Source organism: Pan troglodytes, chromosome 12, assembly GCF_028858775.2.
Source record: "Pan troglodytes isolate AG18354 chromosome 12, NHGRI_mPanTro3-v2.0_pri, whole genome shotgun sequence".
Taxonomy (NCBI): domain Eukaryota; kingdom Metazoa; phylum Chordata; class Mammalia; order Primates; family Hominidae; genus Pan; species Pan troglodytes.
The window spans coordinates 78,996,627-79,012,422 of NC_072410.2; the positions used below are offsets into that span (position 1 = coordinate 78,996,627).

Below are 15,796 nucleotides of genomic sequence, written 5' to 3' on the forward strand. Positions count from 1 at the left end.
GGTTCAAGTGATTCTCCTGCCTCAGCCTCCCAAGTAGTGAGATTACAGGCACCAACCACCACACCTCGCTAATTTTTTTATTTTTAGTAGAGACAGGGTTTCCCCCTGTTGGCCAGGCTGGTCTTGAACTCCTGATCTCAGGTGATATACCCACCTCAGCCTCCCAAAGTGCTGGGGTTACAGGGTGAGCCACCGCACCCGATCAGCCCTGTGAAGTCTAACTACCTTGGCCTTCTCAAATTCTGAACTCTGTCTCCGTGACTCAGGAAGACTGCCAGGCTCTATTTGGGTGCTCCCTCTCTGCACAGCAGTCTTGAATCTCTCCAGACAGTAAGCTGCAGCAATCACAGGGTGTATGTCATTAGTTTTCCGAAGAATCTGTCCTACACTGCCTACATTCAACATCTGAAAACCACTGGCAGGGCAAATCCAGTCCCTGTGGCTCCATCATGGCCCAAAGTAGTTCTTCCTTTTTATCTTCTAACTGGTTGTTGCTTGCACACATAAAAGCGTTTGTTTTTTGCTTATTTTGTACCTCTCACTATCTCATCAAATTCTCTTTTTGTTTGTAGTAGTTTTTTAGTTTGTTCTTTTGGGTTTTCTGGGTATACAAATATACCATCTGTAAATATTTTCATTTATTGCCTAATAACATCGGTTACTTCCCTAACAGAATGTTAAATAATAATAATAATAACAAACTTTATATAATTTATACTTTAATTGAAAAATTTAAAAAATAATGGGGCATATCTTTGTCTTTTTCTCACTTTAGTGGAAATGTTTCTAAAATTTCTCCATAAAGCACGATGCTTGCTTTTAGCTAAAACAGGAATATTTTATCATGTTGAAGTATCTATGTATTGCTATTCTATAAATGTTAAATTTGTCAAATGCCTTTTTGGCATCTACAGATATGATTATCTCCCTAATAATAAGTAATATTAACAGATATCCTAATACTTAGCCATCCTTGATTTCCTAGAATAAATCCCTTTCAGTCATAATTTAATATTTTCTAACATTAAAAAATGTTATCGACACATAATAGCTGCATATATAATTGGAGTATATGAATTTTTTGATACATGTCTGCAACATGTAATAATCAAATCAAGGGAATTGGGATACCGACTACCTCTAACATTTGTAATTTCTTTGTGTTGGGAACATTCCAAATCTTCTCTTCTAAGTATTTTGAAATATACTCGAAGTTCTTGTCAGCTGTAGTTGCCCTACTGTGCTGTTGAACACTACAACTTATTCTTCTTATATAAATGTATTTTTGTACTCATTAACCAACCTCCTTTCATCCCTCCACCCCCTACTACCCAGCCTCTGGTAACCACCATTCTATTTTACCATCTACCTCTATGAGATCCACTTTTTTAGCTCCCACCTATGAGTGAAAACATGAGATATTTGTCTTTCTGTGCTTGCCTTATTTTACTTAACATAATGTTCTGCAGTTCCATCTATGTTGTTGCAAATGACAGGGCTTTGTTTTTTGTAATGGCTGAATAATATTCCATTGTGTATATATACTACTTTTTTTTTTTTTGAGACAGAGTCTTGCTCTGTCACCCAGGCTGGAGTGCAGTGGCACACTCTCGGCTCACTACAACCTCCACCTCCCAGGTTCAAGCGATTCTTGTGCCTCAGCCTCCCTAGTAGCTGGGATTACAGGAATGCACCACCACGCCCAGTTAATTTTTGTATTTTTAGTAGAGACGCGGTTTCCCCATGTTGGCCAGGCTGGTCTCAAACTCCTGGCCTCAAGTGATCTGGCTGCCTTGGCCTCCCAAAGTGCTGGGATTACAGGCCTGAGCCACTGGCCCGGCCCATCATTATCCATTCATCTACTGATGAACACTTAGGTTGATTCCATATATCGGTTCTTGTGAACAGTGCTATAATAAATATAGGAATGACTATATCTCTTCAATATACTGACTTCCTTTCATTTGGATATACTCCCAGTGAGACTGCTGGATCACATGGTAGTTCTATTTTTAGTTTTTTGAGGAACCTCCATAATGTTTTTCAAAGTTGCTGTACTAATTTACATTCCCACCAATGGTGTATGAGTTTTCCTCTTTCTCTGCATCCTTGACAGCATTCGTTATTTTCTGCCTTTTGGATAACAGCCATTTTAACTGGGGTGAGATGATATTTCATTATGATGCTGATTTGCATTTCCCTGATGATTAGCGATGCTTAGCATTTATTCATATACTTATTGGCCATTTGTATGTCTTCTTCTGAGAAATGTCTATTGAGATCTTTTGCCCATTTTAAAATTGGATTATTTGTTTTTTGCTATTGAGTTGAATGATTTAATATTCTTTAAATGATGCTGGATTCTGATTGCTAATATTTTATTATTTTTGTACAATCTTTGCTGCATTCTCATATGAAAGCAATACTTATTTAACAAAGGGAATATAGTGATATAATGACTGAGGATTGCTTCAAAATAATCCAAAGTTAGGGTGCAGTGGGAAATGGGAGAATAAAACAAAATTGGCCATGTGTTGATGACTGTAGATCTGAAAGATGAGTACTTTAGGCCTCATTGTAATATTCTCTCTACTCGTATATGTTGGAAATTGTCCCAAGTAAAAAGTAAAAGAAAAAATTGAATTTAGAAAAGTTCCTTCTTTTTCTATGCTTTGGGACAATTTAAACAGCATTGAAATTATCTACACGTAAAGTTTGGTAAACTCTGTTTAGATTTTCATTTTCCTGTGGAATCAATTTTGGTCATTTATATTTTCTTATAAAATTGACCACATCATCTAGATTTTCAAATATACTTGTATAGTCTTTCTTGCTTTAGGTATTGGTGTACTCTACAGGTGGGTATTTTTAAACATTCCATTATAGAAATTTAAAAAATGTATAAAAGTAGAGAGAACAGCATAATAATCACCTATGTACCCATCACCCAGTGTCAATAATTATCAGCATTTTTCCAAACTTCACCACCTCCCCACCTCTACTTTTTTCTCCTCTGGAGTATTTTAATGTATATCATATTACTTTACCAATAAATACTTCAGGCTGGATCTCCAGCTGATAAAGATTTTTTCTATAGCCATCCATGACCCCACAATTAACAATAATTCCATATTATCTAATAAACAAATAGATTTTTTGAGATGGGAGAAACTTAGGCAAGACAAAGCCAAAAGAAAGAGATGGAGCTCCAAGAGACTAGGGAAAAATGAAGTACCAAGATCCTGGTGTAGAGTCCAGACTTGGAAACACAGAAGGTCCACCGTTATCTGAGGCTGGAGGAGTGGAGGAGAAAGGGTTGTCTATTAAGTGGAGGGCTTTTTTTTTTTTTTTTTTTTTTTTTTGAGATGGAGTCTTGCTCTGCTGCCCAGGATGGAGTGCACTGGTACGATCTCGGCTCAGTGCAACCTCCACTTCCTAGGTTCAAGTGATTCTCCTGCCTCAACCTCCCAAGTAGCTGGGACTATAGGCGCATGCCATCACACTCGGCTAATTTTTGTATTTTCTAAGTAGAGACAGGGTTTCATGGTGCTAGCCAGGATGGTCTCGATCTCCTGACCTCATGATCCGCCCGCCTCGGCCTTCCACAGTGCTGGGATTACAGGCGTAAGCCACTGCGCCTGGCTGCAAGGGGAGGGCTTTGAGGTGGTCATGTCATGTCTGATGTCCTCTAACTTTCTCAGTGAAATAGAAGGTAAGTTTCTCTGCTGTATTCTTAAGTAGAGAGTTTGAGGGGGATGTGACCAAAGACAAGCACAAGGCAGAAAGTTGGCTGTGAGAGAGGAAGACCTTGAATTTATATTGGCGTCAGACTACATGGCTGTTTGATGCTCTGCAGCATCGCACATCTGGTTATACTGGCAGCAGAAAACATAGCACTGATCTACGTTGGGATCTGGCTGAAGAGTGCATGGAATTATGGGTCCCAAGGAACTACGAGAATTAATAGGAACAAACCAGACTAGAAAAGGAAGGAAGAAAAGCCAGGACGCAGTTATCATGATCTTAAAAAAAAGCTAATGATTCAAAACAAACGTCTTAGAGATGAAGAAAAAATGGAAGAGCAAAAAAATATAAGAGCTTGTAGGCTAGGATTCTGGTTAAAGAAAGAGATGTTTGAATTGAAGCTTTTAGATGTGACGTACTTGTGAGGAATGGTGAAGTCAGGTGTGGACATGGAAAATGGGATGATGAAGGAGACCAGAGGTGAAGCTTACTGGAATTTAGAAGGTCAAGAATCTTAAAAATCATGGCATTGGTGAGTGAAGTGATAACAGTCATTTGCAAGATTTCAGGTAGAGAATGTGGTTGGGAGCTAAAATTCTTAGATAATTTTTTTTTTTGAGACTTAATTTCATTCTTGTTGCCCAGGCTGGAGTGCAGTGGCGTGATCTCAGCTCACTGCAACCTCCATCTCCTGGGTTCAAGCAATTCTCCTGCCTCAGCCTCCCAAGTAGCTGGGATTACAGGTATGCGCCTCCACGCCCATCTAATTTTGTGTTTTTAGTAGAGATGGTGTTTCACCATGTTGGCCAGGCTGGTCTTGAACTCCTGACCTCAGGTGATCCACCCTCCTCGGCCTCCCAAAGTGCTGGGATTACAGGAGTAAGCCACCACACCTGGCCCTTAAAGAAATCTGAAGAGTTACTGGAAGGTAACTGATGATAGGGATAGAAGGATAAAGAGTGCGAAGTTGCAAGGCAAGTTTTGAGTGATCAGGGATTTCTAATAGAGATTGAGGAATAAGAAACTGAGAGTAACACTAGAGAGGAGAGAGAGTGCTGACCCCTCTCCCAGTGCTGTGCCTGGTGTGATGTGGAAAATTAGAGGTTAAAGGGGAAATGATTCATCTGCTACCAAGTATTTCACATTGCCCAAACCATACATATTAATAGTTTATTTCAGTAAATCCCAAATCCTCACTAAGAAAGCATATTAAATTCACCTACTTTTATTTCAATGATATTCTTAATAATAAACACATTTTGAATTTTCTTGGAGTAAAATTTTGTAACCCAAAATGTTATTTTTAATTTTTTTCCAATTATTTAACAACATATAAGTATTTTACCTTAAATCATTTAACAACATATAAATATTTTACCTTAAATAATTTAATAGCTTCTGTCTGCAGGGCTTCGGAAGGTAGAGTTGTCAGAGGGGAAATGATTCCTTCTTTACTGTGACACAAAGTGGGGTGTCTCCATATCTGAGAGGCTAAATGCAGAATAAAATATGAACAGAAAACTGAATAAACCACTTATTGTGGCCTCTTATTAAATTAATCCTTTAGACATTAGCTCATTCAGGCTTGGCTCACAACTTTAAGTCACAAAGGTCAGAAAAAAACTCTTTGGCAACATTATTTTATTTTGGTAGCCAGGCCATTGGGATTCTCATGTTACTGTTTTCTGTGTGTGTTTTTTTTTTTTTTAATTTAAAAAATTTCCATAGGTTTTTGGGAATAGGTGGTATGTGGTTACATGAGTAAGTTCTTTAGTGATTTGTGAGATTTTGGTGCACCCATCACCCAAGCAGTATATACTGAAACTGATTTGCCTCACCCCCTTCCCACCCTTTCCCTGAGTCCCCAAAGTCTATTGTGTCATTCTTATGTCTTTGCATCCTCACAGTTTAGCTCCCATTTATGAGTGAGACATGTTCCTGTTTTGGATAATCTAGAAGAGTTGGGTCCTAATTTACTAGGCTGCAATAAGTCTACCAGGGCACTATCACATTGCTTAAATGTGCTAAAGATTGGTGACCTAGGTAGGGGGCATGACTATATATGAGAAAGAGCTGGGGAAAGATCTAGAACTTCTCTAGAGAGGAGAAGCCAAAGTAGAAAGAGATATAAAGATAAAGAGGAACTTGAAGGCATTCCTAAAATCAACATTTATTAAATTCCTGTGTTGGACACAGCAAATAAAATGTGGTCTCTCTTAGTATATAAAGCATAGGATAGAATCTAGACTCTCAGTGGGGGAATCTTAGCCATAAAAATTCATTTCAGGCAGGCACAGTGGCTCATGCCTGTAATGCCAGCACTTTGGGAGGCTGAGGTGGGTGGATTACTTGAGCTCAGAAGTTCAAGACCAGCCTGTGCAACATGAAGAAACCCCATCTCTGCCAATGATACAAAAAGTAGTCGGGCATGGTGGTGCATGCCTGTGGTCCCAGCTACTCAGGAGGCTGAGGCAGGAGGATTGCTTGAGCCCAGGAGGCAGAGGTTGCAGTGAGCTGAGATCATGCCACTGCACTCCAGCCTGGGTGACAGAGTGAGACTCCGTCTCAAAAACAAAACAAAAACTTAATTTCAATGCAAAACTACAAATGCTATAAATCTTTTGGCTTCCCTGGGCCACACTGGAAGAAGAATTGTCTTGGGCCACACATAAAATATATAAACACTAATGATAGCTGATGAGCTTAAAAACAAAAAACTCACAAATAAATTTTGTAATGTTTTAAGAAAATTTATGAATTTGTGTTGGGCCACATTCAAAGCCATCTGGGGCCACAGGCCACCTGTGGGTTGCAGGTTGGACAAGCTTGCTATAAAAGAATTAAGTGACAAAGCACATTAGGACATAATTTTAACATTGATGAAGCACCTTTTATGAGCCAGATGCTGAGCTGCACAGGGCTGGCTGGGGGATCTCCTAAGGCTAGGTGGGGTTTCATTATCTTGGTGAGGACTGCCAAGGAAGGGGGCATTCCAAGCAGAGGAGCAATGGAAGCAAAGGCAAAGGGAGGTGACCTGACACAGCCTAATGAGGAATGATGGTGTCCCTGCAGCCAAAGAGCCACAGACAGAATTCTCTCCCATGATGAGCAAAGGCAATGAAAAGGTGGGTATATTTCAGGGAAACAGGAACCCATTAAGTGAAAACTCCATTAGGCTAAGTGGGTTGAGGTCCATTTCATTAACCATAAGGCTTTATTTATATGTTTATGAACTTACAAGGCTCCCCGTCTATATTTAGCAATTTGCAAACCAGTTGTTCAAATTCAGATCCAACGTTTACATTGTTGCTTCCAGCTGCAACAGTCAGATGATAAAGCCAAGTGTCCTTAAAACCAGAACATATTAATTAAATGTTAAGACACAGTTTTGATTACTTAAAGAAAAAAAAACAACTTGCATAAACAGTAGAAAACTTTGAGATGGAAATGAACTACTTGCTTTAAGTTTTAAATAATAATGAAAAGCCATTTATTCAAACAATTCTGAGGCATGCTCACTTGAACTGTGTTTATATTATCTTTTCCCATTATTTACATTTTTCTTATTTTCTTCAGATGCATTTTAGAAAAGCATGACAAAATTAAGACAAGTAACACATGTTAAGAGACTAAATACAACCAGCTGATATTCTTTTACAAAATAAATAAATTCTATTAAATTAAAAATCTGGCTCCCAGAGTGATACAAACAGAATATTTTGGAAATCCAGAAAATTTAAAGAAAACATAATACCCATCTTATCCCATTCACCAAAGATTCCTGGTCTTTTTTTCTCTATGAAAATATATATGTAATTAAATTTTTACATAGTTGAATTATTCTAAAAGTAGAGGATAATTTCTGAATTTTAGTAATATAGTACAAGCACTCCCTTGTTGCTAGAAATTCTTTATAAACAAGTTTTAATGGCTGCAGGATATTCTACTACACATATGGACATACCATATTTATTTAATCAATTTCTTATTGCTGAACATTATGATGGTTACTAACTTCTCACTGATAAAAAATACTGTGACAGCTATCATCTGTTAACTGAAAAGGAAATGTTATATTTTCCATCTTTAAAATACTTCAAAAATAAAATTATTTTAAAAAGAGTATTGTAGGCCGGGCACGGTGTCTCATGCCTGTAATCCCAGCACTTTGAGAGGCCAAGCCAGGTGGATCATCTGAGGTCAGGGGTTTGAGACCAGCCTGGCCAACATGGTGAAACGCCATCTCTACTAAAAATACAAAAATTAGCCGGGCATGGTGGTGCATGCCTGTAGTCCCAGCTGTTCGGGAGGCTGAGGCAGAAGAATCTCTTGAACCCAGGAGGCGGAGGTTGCGGTGAGCCGATATCACGCCACTGCACTCCAGCCTGGGCAACAGAGTGAAACTCTGTTTAAAAAAAAAAAGAGCATCGTGTTGAACAAACTATACATAAATTTTTGGCTACATTTACTAACATTTTCTTTTTCTTTCTTTCTTTCTTTTTTTTTTTTGAGACAGAGTCTTGCTCTGTCACCCAGGCTGGAGTGCAATGGCACGATCTCAATTCACTGCAACCTCCGCCTCCAGGTTCAAGTGATTCTCCTACCTCAGCCTCCCAAGTAGCTGGGATTACAGGCACCTGTCACCACGTCCAGCTACTTTTTGTATTTTTGGTAGAGATGGAGTTTCACCACGTTGGCCAGGCTGGTCTCGAACTCCTGACCTCAGGTGATCCACCTGCCTCGGCCTCCCAAAGTGCTGGGATTACAGGCATGAGACACAGTGCCTGGCCAACATTTTCTTAGTATATATTTTTTGAAATAGAATTATGAGTCATTACTAGGGCACGAAAACTTTTAGGAACTCTTGAAACATATTTTCAAAGTACTTTCCAAAGCATTTACACTAATTTCTATTCTCACCAGTGGTGTATAGGAGTGCTTCCCTCCTCATAGCTTCACTAGCATAATTTTTTAAATCTTTGATAATCTCAGAGACAATAAAAGCTTTATCATTTTTAAATGTGCGTATCTTTGATTACAGATGAGCGTAAGCATTCATTAGCCATTAAATTCCTCAGGAAGTTGTTCATCAGGCCCTCTTTCCATTTTTCTATTAGAAACATAGTCCTTTTCAAATCAAATGAGAGGTAGCAGAGGCAAGTGTTCAGGAACACAGGCTCTGTGGTTAGAGATAGGGGTCTAATATCAACTCTGCCTCTTGCCAGATGTGTGACCACAGGAAAGTGCTTCAGTCTTTCCATCTATAAATGGGAATAAGGTCACCTCCCACAGAGAGTAATTGGAAGGATGAAGAAGAGATATACTTAGCACTTGGCCTGATACATGTGCTCAAAAACAATGATCAATAGTAACAATAATAATCTATAAAGAGTTGTTTATATGTTAAGGATACAGTAGCCATCCATGAAATATTTTGTTTTCTGTATTATCCTTTAAGTCATATTTATGATAATATTTGACATAAATAATTATTTCAATTTTGTATAGTCAAATCCATCAACCATTTGCACTCTGATTTCTTACACTGCCTTTTAGTTTTTGTTCTTTTTTTTTTTTTTTGAGACGGAGTCTTGCTCTGTCGCCAGGCTGGAGTGCTGTGGTGCGATCTCAGCTCACTGCAACCTCTACTTCCCGGGTTCAAGCAATTCCCCTGCCTCAGCCTCCCAAGTAGCTGGGATTACAGGCACACGCCACCTCGCCTGGCTAATTTTTGTATTTTAGTAGAGACAGAGTTTCACCATGTTGGCCAAGATGGTCTCGATCTTCCTGACCTTGTGATCCACCCGCCTCGGCCTCCCAAAGTGCTGGGATTACAGACGTGACTAATACATTGTTTTCTTAGAAAGTACTTCTGATTCAGAACTCAGATAAAGGCCTTTTTAAAAAATAATTTCATTGAATTCTTTTAACTCTTTAAATTCTGGAAATTATTTTGCTATCTGTATGAGATGAAAATAATAATCTGGAAATTATTTTGCTATCTGTATGAGATGAAAAACTAATGTTTCCTAAGTAGCCAATTTCCTCAATATATAAGAAATACATAATCATATGTATTGAATGATATATTACTTCCCCATTAATTTGTGATACCTCCTTTATCATAAATGACTACATGTACATATAATACATAAAATAATTAATTTTCAACTGTATCTAAGGCCACATTTTATTAAAAATTAGTCAAAAATATAAAACAGAGTCCTTAGATTTACCAAAAAATGTTCAATCTGAGAGATCCACATTTTTAACATAAGTTCCTTTAGCCCTCCACTTCCATGCACTAATTTCAGCCTTGATACCACTCTTACCAACAGGATTAGAAAATGACATATTTGAACAAAGCTCATTTCCAGGGAGGTAAAGAATCTCGGAAAACAGAGCTGAAAGTCTATAGCAAAATTTTCTTCCTTATTTCCATTAAATTGATTTGATAATTATTACCAATATCTGAATAATATTAGTCTACATCATTCTAAATCAACCAATAAGTCTTTGAATACCTTTTCATGCTTGGATCCAATTAGGAGGTAAGTTGGACCTTGGTCTTTGGGATGGATAACGATAGTATAATGTGTGGATAACAGACTTCGTCCACTGGCTTCATAATCTTCATCTGAATCACAAGATCTGTCAACCTCTTCCACTTTAGCCTCCCAGAGTTTGATCTGACCTAAAGGAAACTAAAGTAAATATTAGTAATTGTGAGGAAGGCATTTTCTAAATCTTTTCCTACTAAAACATTTCATAGTCCTTTTCATTTTTAAATTTATAAAGCATACCTTTAAAAATTTTATTTTTTATTTTCCTTTTTTTTTTTTTTTGAGACAGGGTTGAGTCTCCCTCTGTCTCCCAGGCTGGAGTGCAGTGGCGCAATCAGTAACCTCACTGTAACCTTGAACTCCTGGGCTTCAGGGATCGATCCTTCCATCTCAGCTAGCCAAATAGCTAGCACTACACGCACATGCCACCATGCCCAGCTAATTAAAAAATAATAATTTTTTTTTGGAGATAGGGTCTTGCTACATTGCTCAGGCCAGTCTAAGACTCCTGGGCTCAAAGAATCCTCCTGCCTCAGCCTCCCAAAGTGCTGGGATCACAAGCATGAGCCACCGCACCAGCATAACATACCTTTTTAAAAATGATGCCTAGAGGCAATTTGATTATCCACAGTGTAACAAAAGTAGTGGCAACAACCAAAGAGCCTAAAAGTAATATGAAAGAACCATATACATATTAGAGATTTAACTTTTGAGGAAAAAACAAGATGCTACTTCTATGCAGTAGTTCAGATGATTCAGCTGTACTAAAATTCTTACAGGAGGCAGAAAGAAATTATTTAGATAGACAGTTAAGGTAAAGCGAGTCCCCAGCAGAAAACTTTCCTTTTTAAAAAAGCAGCTCAAAGATAGCTCCTTTTCTAACCCCAGGCAGTTCAAGGAAATCACTTCTCTTCTAACAACAAGCAGCCTGAAAGAGCAGACAGTGAAACACAGATAAGACAGTTTCGGCACAGAAGGATGGGGGAGGGTCTCCTGGGTAATTACCAAACTCCACACTTGTACAATGGGCCCCCCAATAAAACAGTGGGCCTTAATAAGCACATTCTTTTCCCTTTGGACACACTAAGATAGGGAAGCTAAAAGCAGACTAGAGGGGGTGCCTACAGCTGCAAGAAGATGGGAACAAACACAGAAACTCTCCCTCCCAGATAAGCAGGACAAAGAAACACAGGCTAAGAGTCAGCCAATGTGGTTAGGGAATGAGACAGAGCTGATAAAAAAAAAAACTCTGCTCTGTACAGATAGCACACCTGGTTCCAACTAAACCATCAGGAGGATAAGATATCCCCTCCTTACAAGCTCCCTCCTCGCTAGCCCATTTATAAAAACCCTGACATCTTTACTACAACTTGGCTACCCACTCGGGACCCTTCTCTGTGATGGAGAGGTGTTCTTTCCTTTTGCACTATCTACTAAACTCCTGCTCTAAACTCACTCTGTCTGTGTGTGTCCATGACCTAGATCTCCTTGGCCTTGAGAACAAGAACTTTGGTATTTACCCCAGACAATGAGACTGCTTCAAAATGACCCATTATTTAGTTAAGCAACTAGTCATAATTCACCGAAACAGTCATTTGACTTTTTTATCCCACAGAATTGATCAGCAATTTGATTAAGTTATTGGATCAAAAGGACAAGTGTATACATAGTCTCAAAACTGTTCATTGAAAAGAAAAATATTGTTCCTAGAAAAAATAACAAGATTAAATAGGTAGTGCAAAACGAACTATCATCCCAAATGCCAGTAAAGGAGGAGCATTCCAAGGCTCTTTGTTATATATCACAAAACAATACCATGAATTTCTCCATCTTAAGGGTAAGAAAAACTTCCTAAAGCCAATTTATATTAAATTTTATCTAAGCTTTTATTGACAAAACCAACTATATCTGGTGTGTTGAATATTTGGCCTATCTGTTGTAAAACTTTTGCTCTAATTTAGTACCTTTATTCCAGGAAAATACACGGTCTGCATCAGATTTATAACTTCTAAAATATTTGGCCAAGTTTGCAATTGGAGTTTTGAAAAAGTTCATTCTAACTACAAGGATATTTACGTCACACGTTTACATGCTAAGTTTCAGGGCTCAGTGCTGGAGCCCTTCTTCCATCTATGCTCACTCTCTGGGTGACCTCATCTAAGCTCATGGCTTTAATACCAGCATGTTAGCTACTCCCAAATTTATAACTCCAGACTCACTAACTCTACTTAGATGTTGGATAGCATTTCAAACTTAACAGCATTTCAGACTTACCTTGGTAAGTCCTCCTTGACAACCTGCTCTGCCCAGTCTTCCCCATCTCAAGTTGTTGGCAATGTTACTTTTCTATTAATAGCTATCAACACCCAAAACCTTGGCATCATTGCAGTCTCTCATACTGACTTTTCAGTCAATAAATCCTGTCAACAAGCCTTTCAGAATCTATCTAGAATCTGTTCATCTCTCATACGTCCACAGCACCACTAAACCACAATCCCCTCTCACCTGGATTACTGCAATGGCTCCTAACCCATCTCCTCCTTATTGCCTCCGGTCTATTCTTAATCCGCAGTCGGCGTGTGCCTGTTAGACACAGGCAAGATCATGTCCCTGTTCCGCTCAAAGCCCTCCAGTTGTTTGTCATCTCACTCAGAGCAAAAGCTGAAGGGTGGCAGAATCTGCCACCCCAAAAGATATCACTTTGGCATAAGGGTTATTTTGAACTAAAGGCATTTTTAAAAGCAGCAGGTGCAAGAAGGGTGTTCTGACCCTCTGTGTTTTCTTCCCGAAGGCAGGAGGGAACCTGCCTTTCATAACGCCTATATGAAAGATAACCTCCCTTTACCAGAAGAAAAGTAAGATTCTTGTCAAGATGGGAAGCTGAAGCCTGGGGAAAGTTATACAAACAACCCTTGTTAAACTTAATCTTAGCTTCCTCCTCACTTCTCCACCCAAGTAACTACTCCAGCCCAAGTCTCTTTGCCTTGTCACATTTTCACAATTTACTACACTTTGTCCAGTTCGGTGTATAAGTGTTCACCTTTATGTCTTGGAGTCTTCATTGCCTTAGGAAGGCTCCTGTGTGATGTAAAACTTAAATAAATGTATATGTTTCTCCTGTAATCTGTCTTAATGTGAATTTAATTCTCAGGCCTGCCAAAACCCTAAGAAAGTAGAGGTAAAATTTCGCCTCTCCTAAAAAGCAAGCTTTTAAAAATAGGATGAAGAAAACAAATTCCATTAATACTATGATAATACATAACAATACTAACCTAATTGTGTACTTTAGGCACAATCATATGAAAATCTAGGTTTCATCCACCCTAATATTTAAAGATGGTTATTCATTTTACCAAAGGATGCACCATGCCTTGATAAGCAGCAAACAGACCTAGTGGTTTCAAATATTTTGATTTAATAAAAAAAGACATTGATACAGATTAAAAGCAAATTCTTTTGGAAATATTTATAGCAAAAAATGAAGTAGGCCTATAATGATTCACATATATTCTCAATACTTTTCCAGTTGTTATAATGGATTTCTGTTCACGTATCCATTCTTCTGACTTGTTTCTTCTGTGATCAATGCTATCCATTTTTATTAAATTATTTTTCTATTTATAAAAACACATGCGTATTACAGAAACTTGGTAAGTATGGAAAGGATTTTAAAAAGAAAGAAACCATCCATATTACTGTGATCACAGATAATTATTCAACATTTTGGTATAGTTCTTTTTCTATCTGCTCTGTTTGTTTTTATTTAGATGTGTCAGACTGAGATTTATAAACTTGGCCTTCCAATCACCATCCTCTAAGATCTCATAATTACAGAGAAATTGGGAACTGTATTTGCCAGAACCTCCTTCCCTGTTATGGTTCCCAGTTAGAGTTTCCTGTGAGAGAATCTACTTGAAGTTTAGAAGGAGAGGGTAGAAGAGTTGTTATTCTCCTGGGACTACGGTGGCTGATGTTGGGGCTCATGTGAGATTCACAGAAGCTTCCCAGTGAAGCCTCGAGGACCAGCTGCCTTCAGTCCTTTGGCCAGAAATCTTCAGTGTTGTCTTCTCTGACCTTCATTGGCAGTTTCCCTAACTTTTACCACTCCCATACAACTTTTCTAAAAGTTATGTAAGTTATAAAACTTCTCTAAAATTTATGTATGTCCACAATTCTATATTAACATTTTTTTTTTTTTGAGATAGGGTCTCACTCTGTCGCCCAGGCTGGAATGCAGTGGTATGATCACAGCTCACTGCAGCCTCGATCTCCTGGGCTCAAGCAATCCTCCTGCCTTAGCCTCCCAAGTAGCCAGGACTACAAGCATGCATCACCATGCCTGGCTAATTTTTTTTTTTTTTTTTTTAGTAGAGACGAGGTTTTGCTATGTTGCCTAGGGTGGCATTAGATCTTTTACACCTGTAGCACGTAAAGTGGCTTCTGTTTTCCTGATTGATGAGTTAGGATTACATTGACTGCACAATTTTGTATTGTACATATTCGGGTAGCATTTTTATGTCGGCATTTTCCCACACTACTTCAGAGATTGTTTGTTTGTTTGTTTGTTTATTTATTTATTTTGAGACAGGGTCTCATTCTGTCGCCCAGCCTGGAATGCAACGGTGCGAATCACAGCTCACTGTAACCTCCACCTTCTGGGCTCAAGTGAGCCTCCAACCTTGATTTCCCTAGTAGTTGGGACTACAGGCACACACTACCACACTCAGCTAATTTTTAAATTTTTTGTAGAGACAGGGTCCTACTATGTTGTCCAGGCTGGTCTCAAACTCCTGGGCTCAAACGATCCTCCCACCTCTTGGCCTCCCAAAGTGCTGGGATTATAGGCATGAGCCATCATGCCTGGCCTCAGTATTGTTTTTAATGGCTGTACTGCGTTAATCTCTACCCCATTAGCAATACTGAGTATAACGGCATGTATTTTAAATACAGCTGGTCGGACCTGAGAGTGTAGTCTATCAAAAGGGAAGGAGAAATACTAACTGTCCCACGTGGTCACTAGACCAAGAAGTTTAGTCTCATTAACACAGCAACAGTCACAGGCTGCTCTTCAGAGGAGCAGTCATCATTATGTTATAGAAGTACTCGTGGCCCATGTTGGTTCAATTTTTATAGTTTCAGTTATCCAAAGGTGACACAGAATACCCATAACGATGACTGGGCATGCATTTTACCTTTGGGTAGATACCCCATCTTTTTATTCTGAAATTAAAAATAATTCAGATTCTTTTGGGGAGGGGATTAGTTTAAACATTAATAAACAGAATATAAACAGGCAGATGGATGGGTAGATAAGTGGTATTCGGGAATTTGAGGGCCTGGGACAGAAACAGATTCCTTTTCCTTTTTAGGTTTTCCTTCCTAACTTGCTGCTTCCTTCTATCAACCTTATCTGGTCTGTAAGAACCTGGGAAAATATAAGAAACTGATGGTTGTGGGGAGGGAATAGAAGAAGACTGTTCTAGGTCTTA

General features: G+C 38.6%; 1 protein-coding gene across 7 annotated transcripts in view; it reads right to left on the reverse strand.

The window, feature by feature from the left end:
- The window catches only part of PLEKHH2 (pleckstrin homology, MyTH4 and FERM domain containing H2), a 127,688-nt gene that overhangs the window by 31,215 nt on the left and 80,677 nt on the right, over nt 1-15,796 (reverse strand). For all 7 annotated transcript variants that reach the window (XR_010149547.1, XR_010149548.1, XM_525888.7 and 4 more), the window contains 3 exons: nt 10,269-10,448; nt 6,983-7,091; nt 5,123-5,235 (listed from right to left, as the gene is read on the reverse strand). Coding sequence is in view for 5 of the 7 variants with exons in the window: in XM_525888.7 (XP_525888.4) it covers nt 5,123-5,235; nt 6,983-7,091; nt 10,269-10,448 (402 nt within the window). In the remaining 2 variants the exon portion in view is untranslated. The remainder of the gene's footprint in view (nt 1-5,122; nt 5,236-6,982; nt 7,092-10,268; nt 10,449-15,796) is intronic.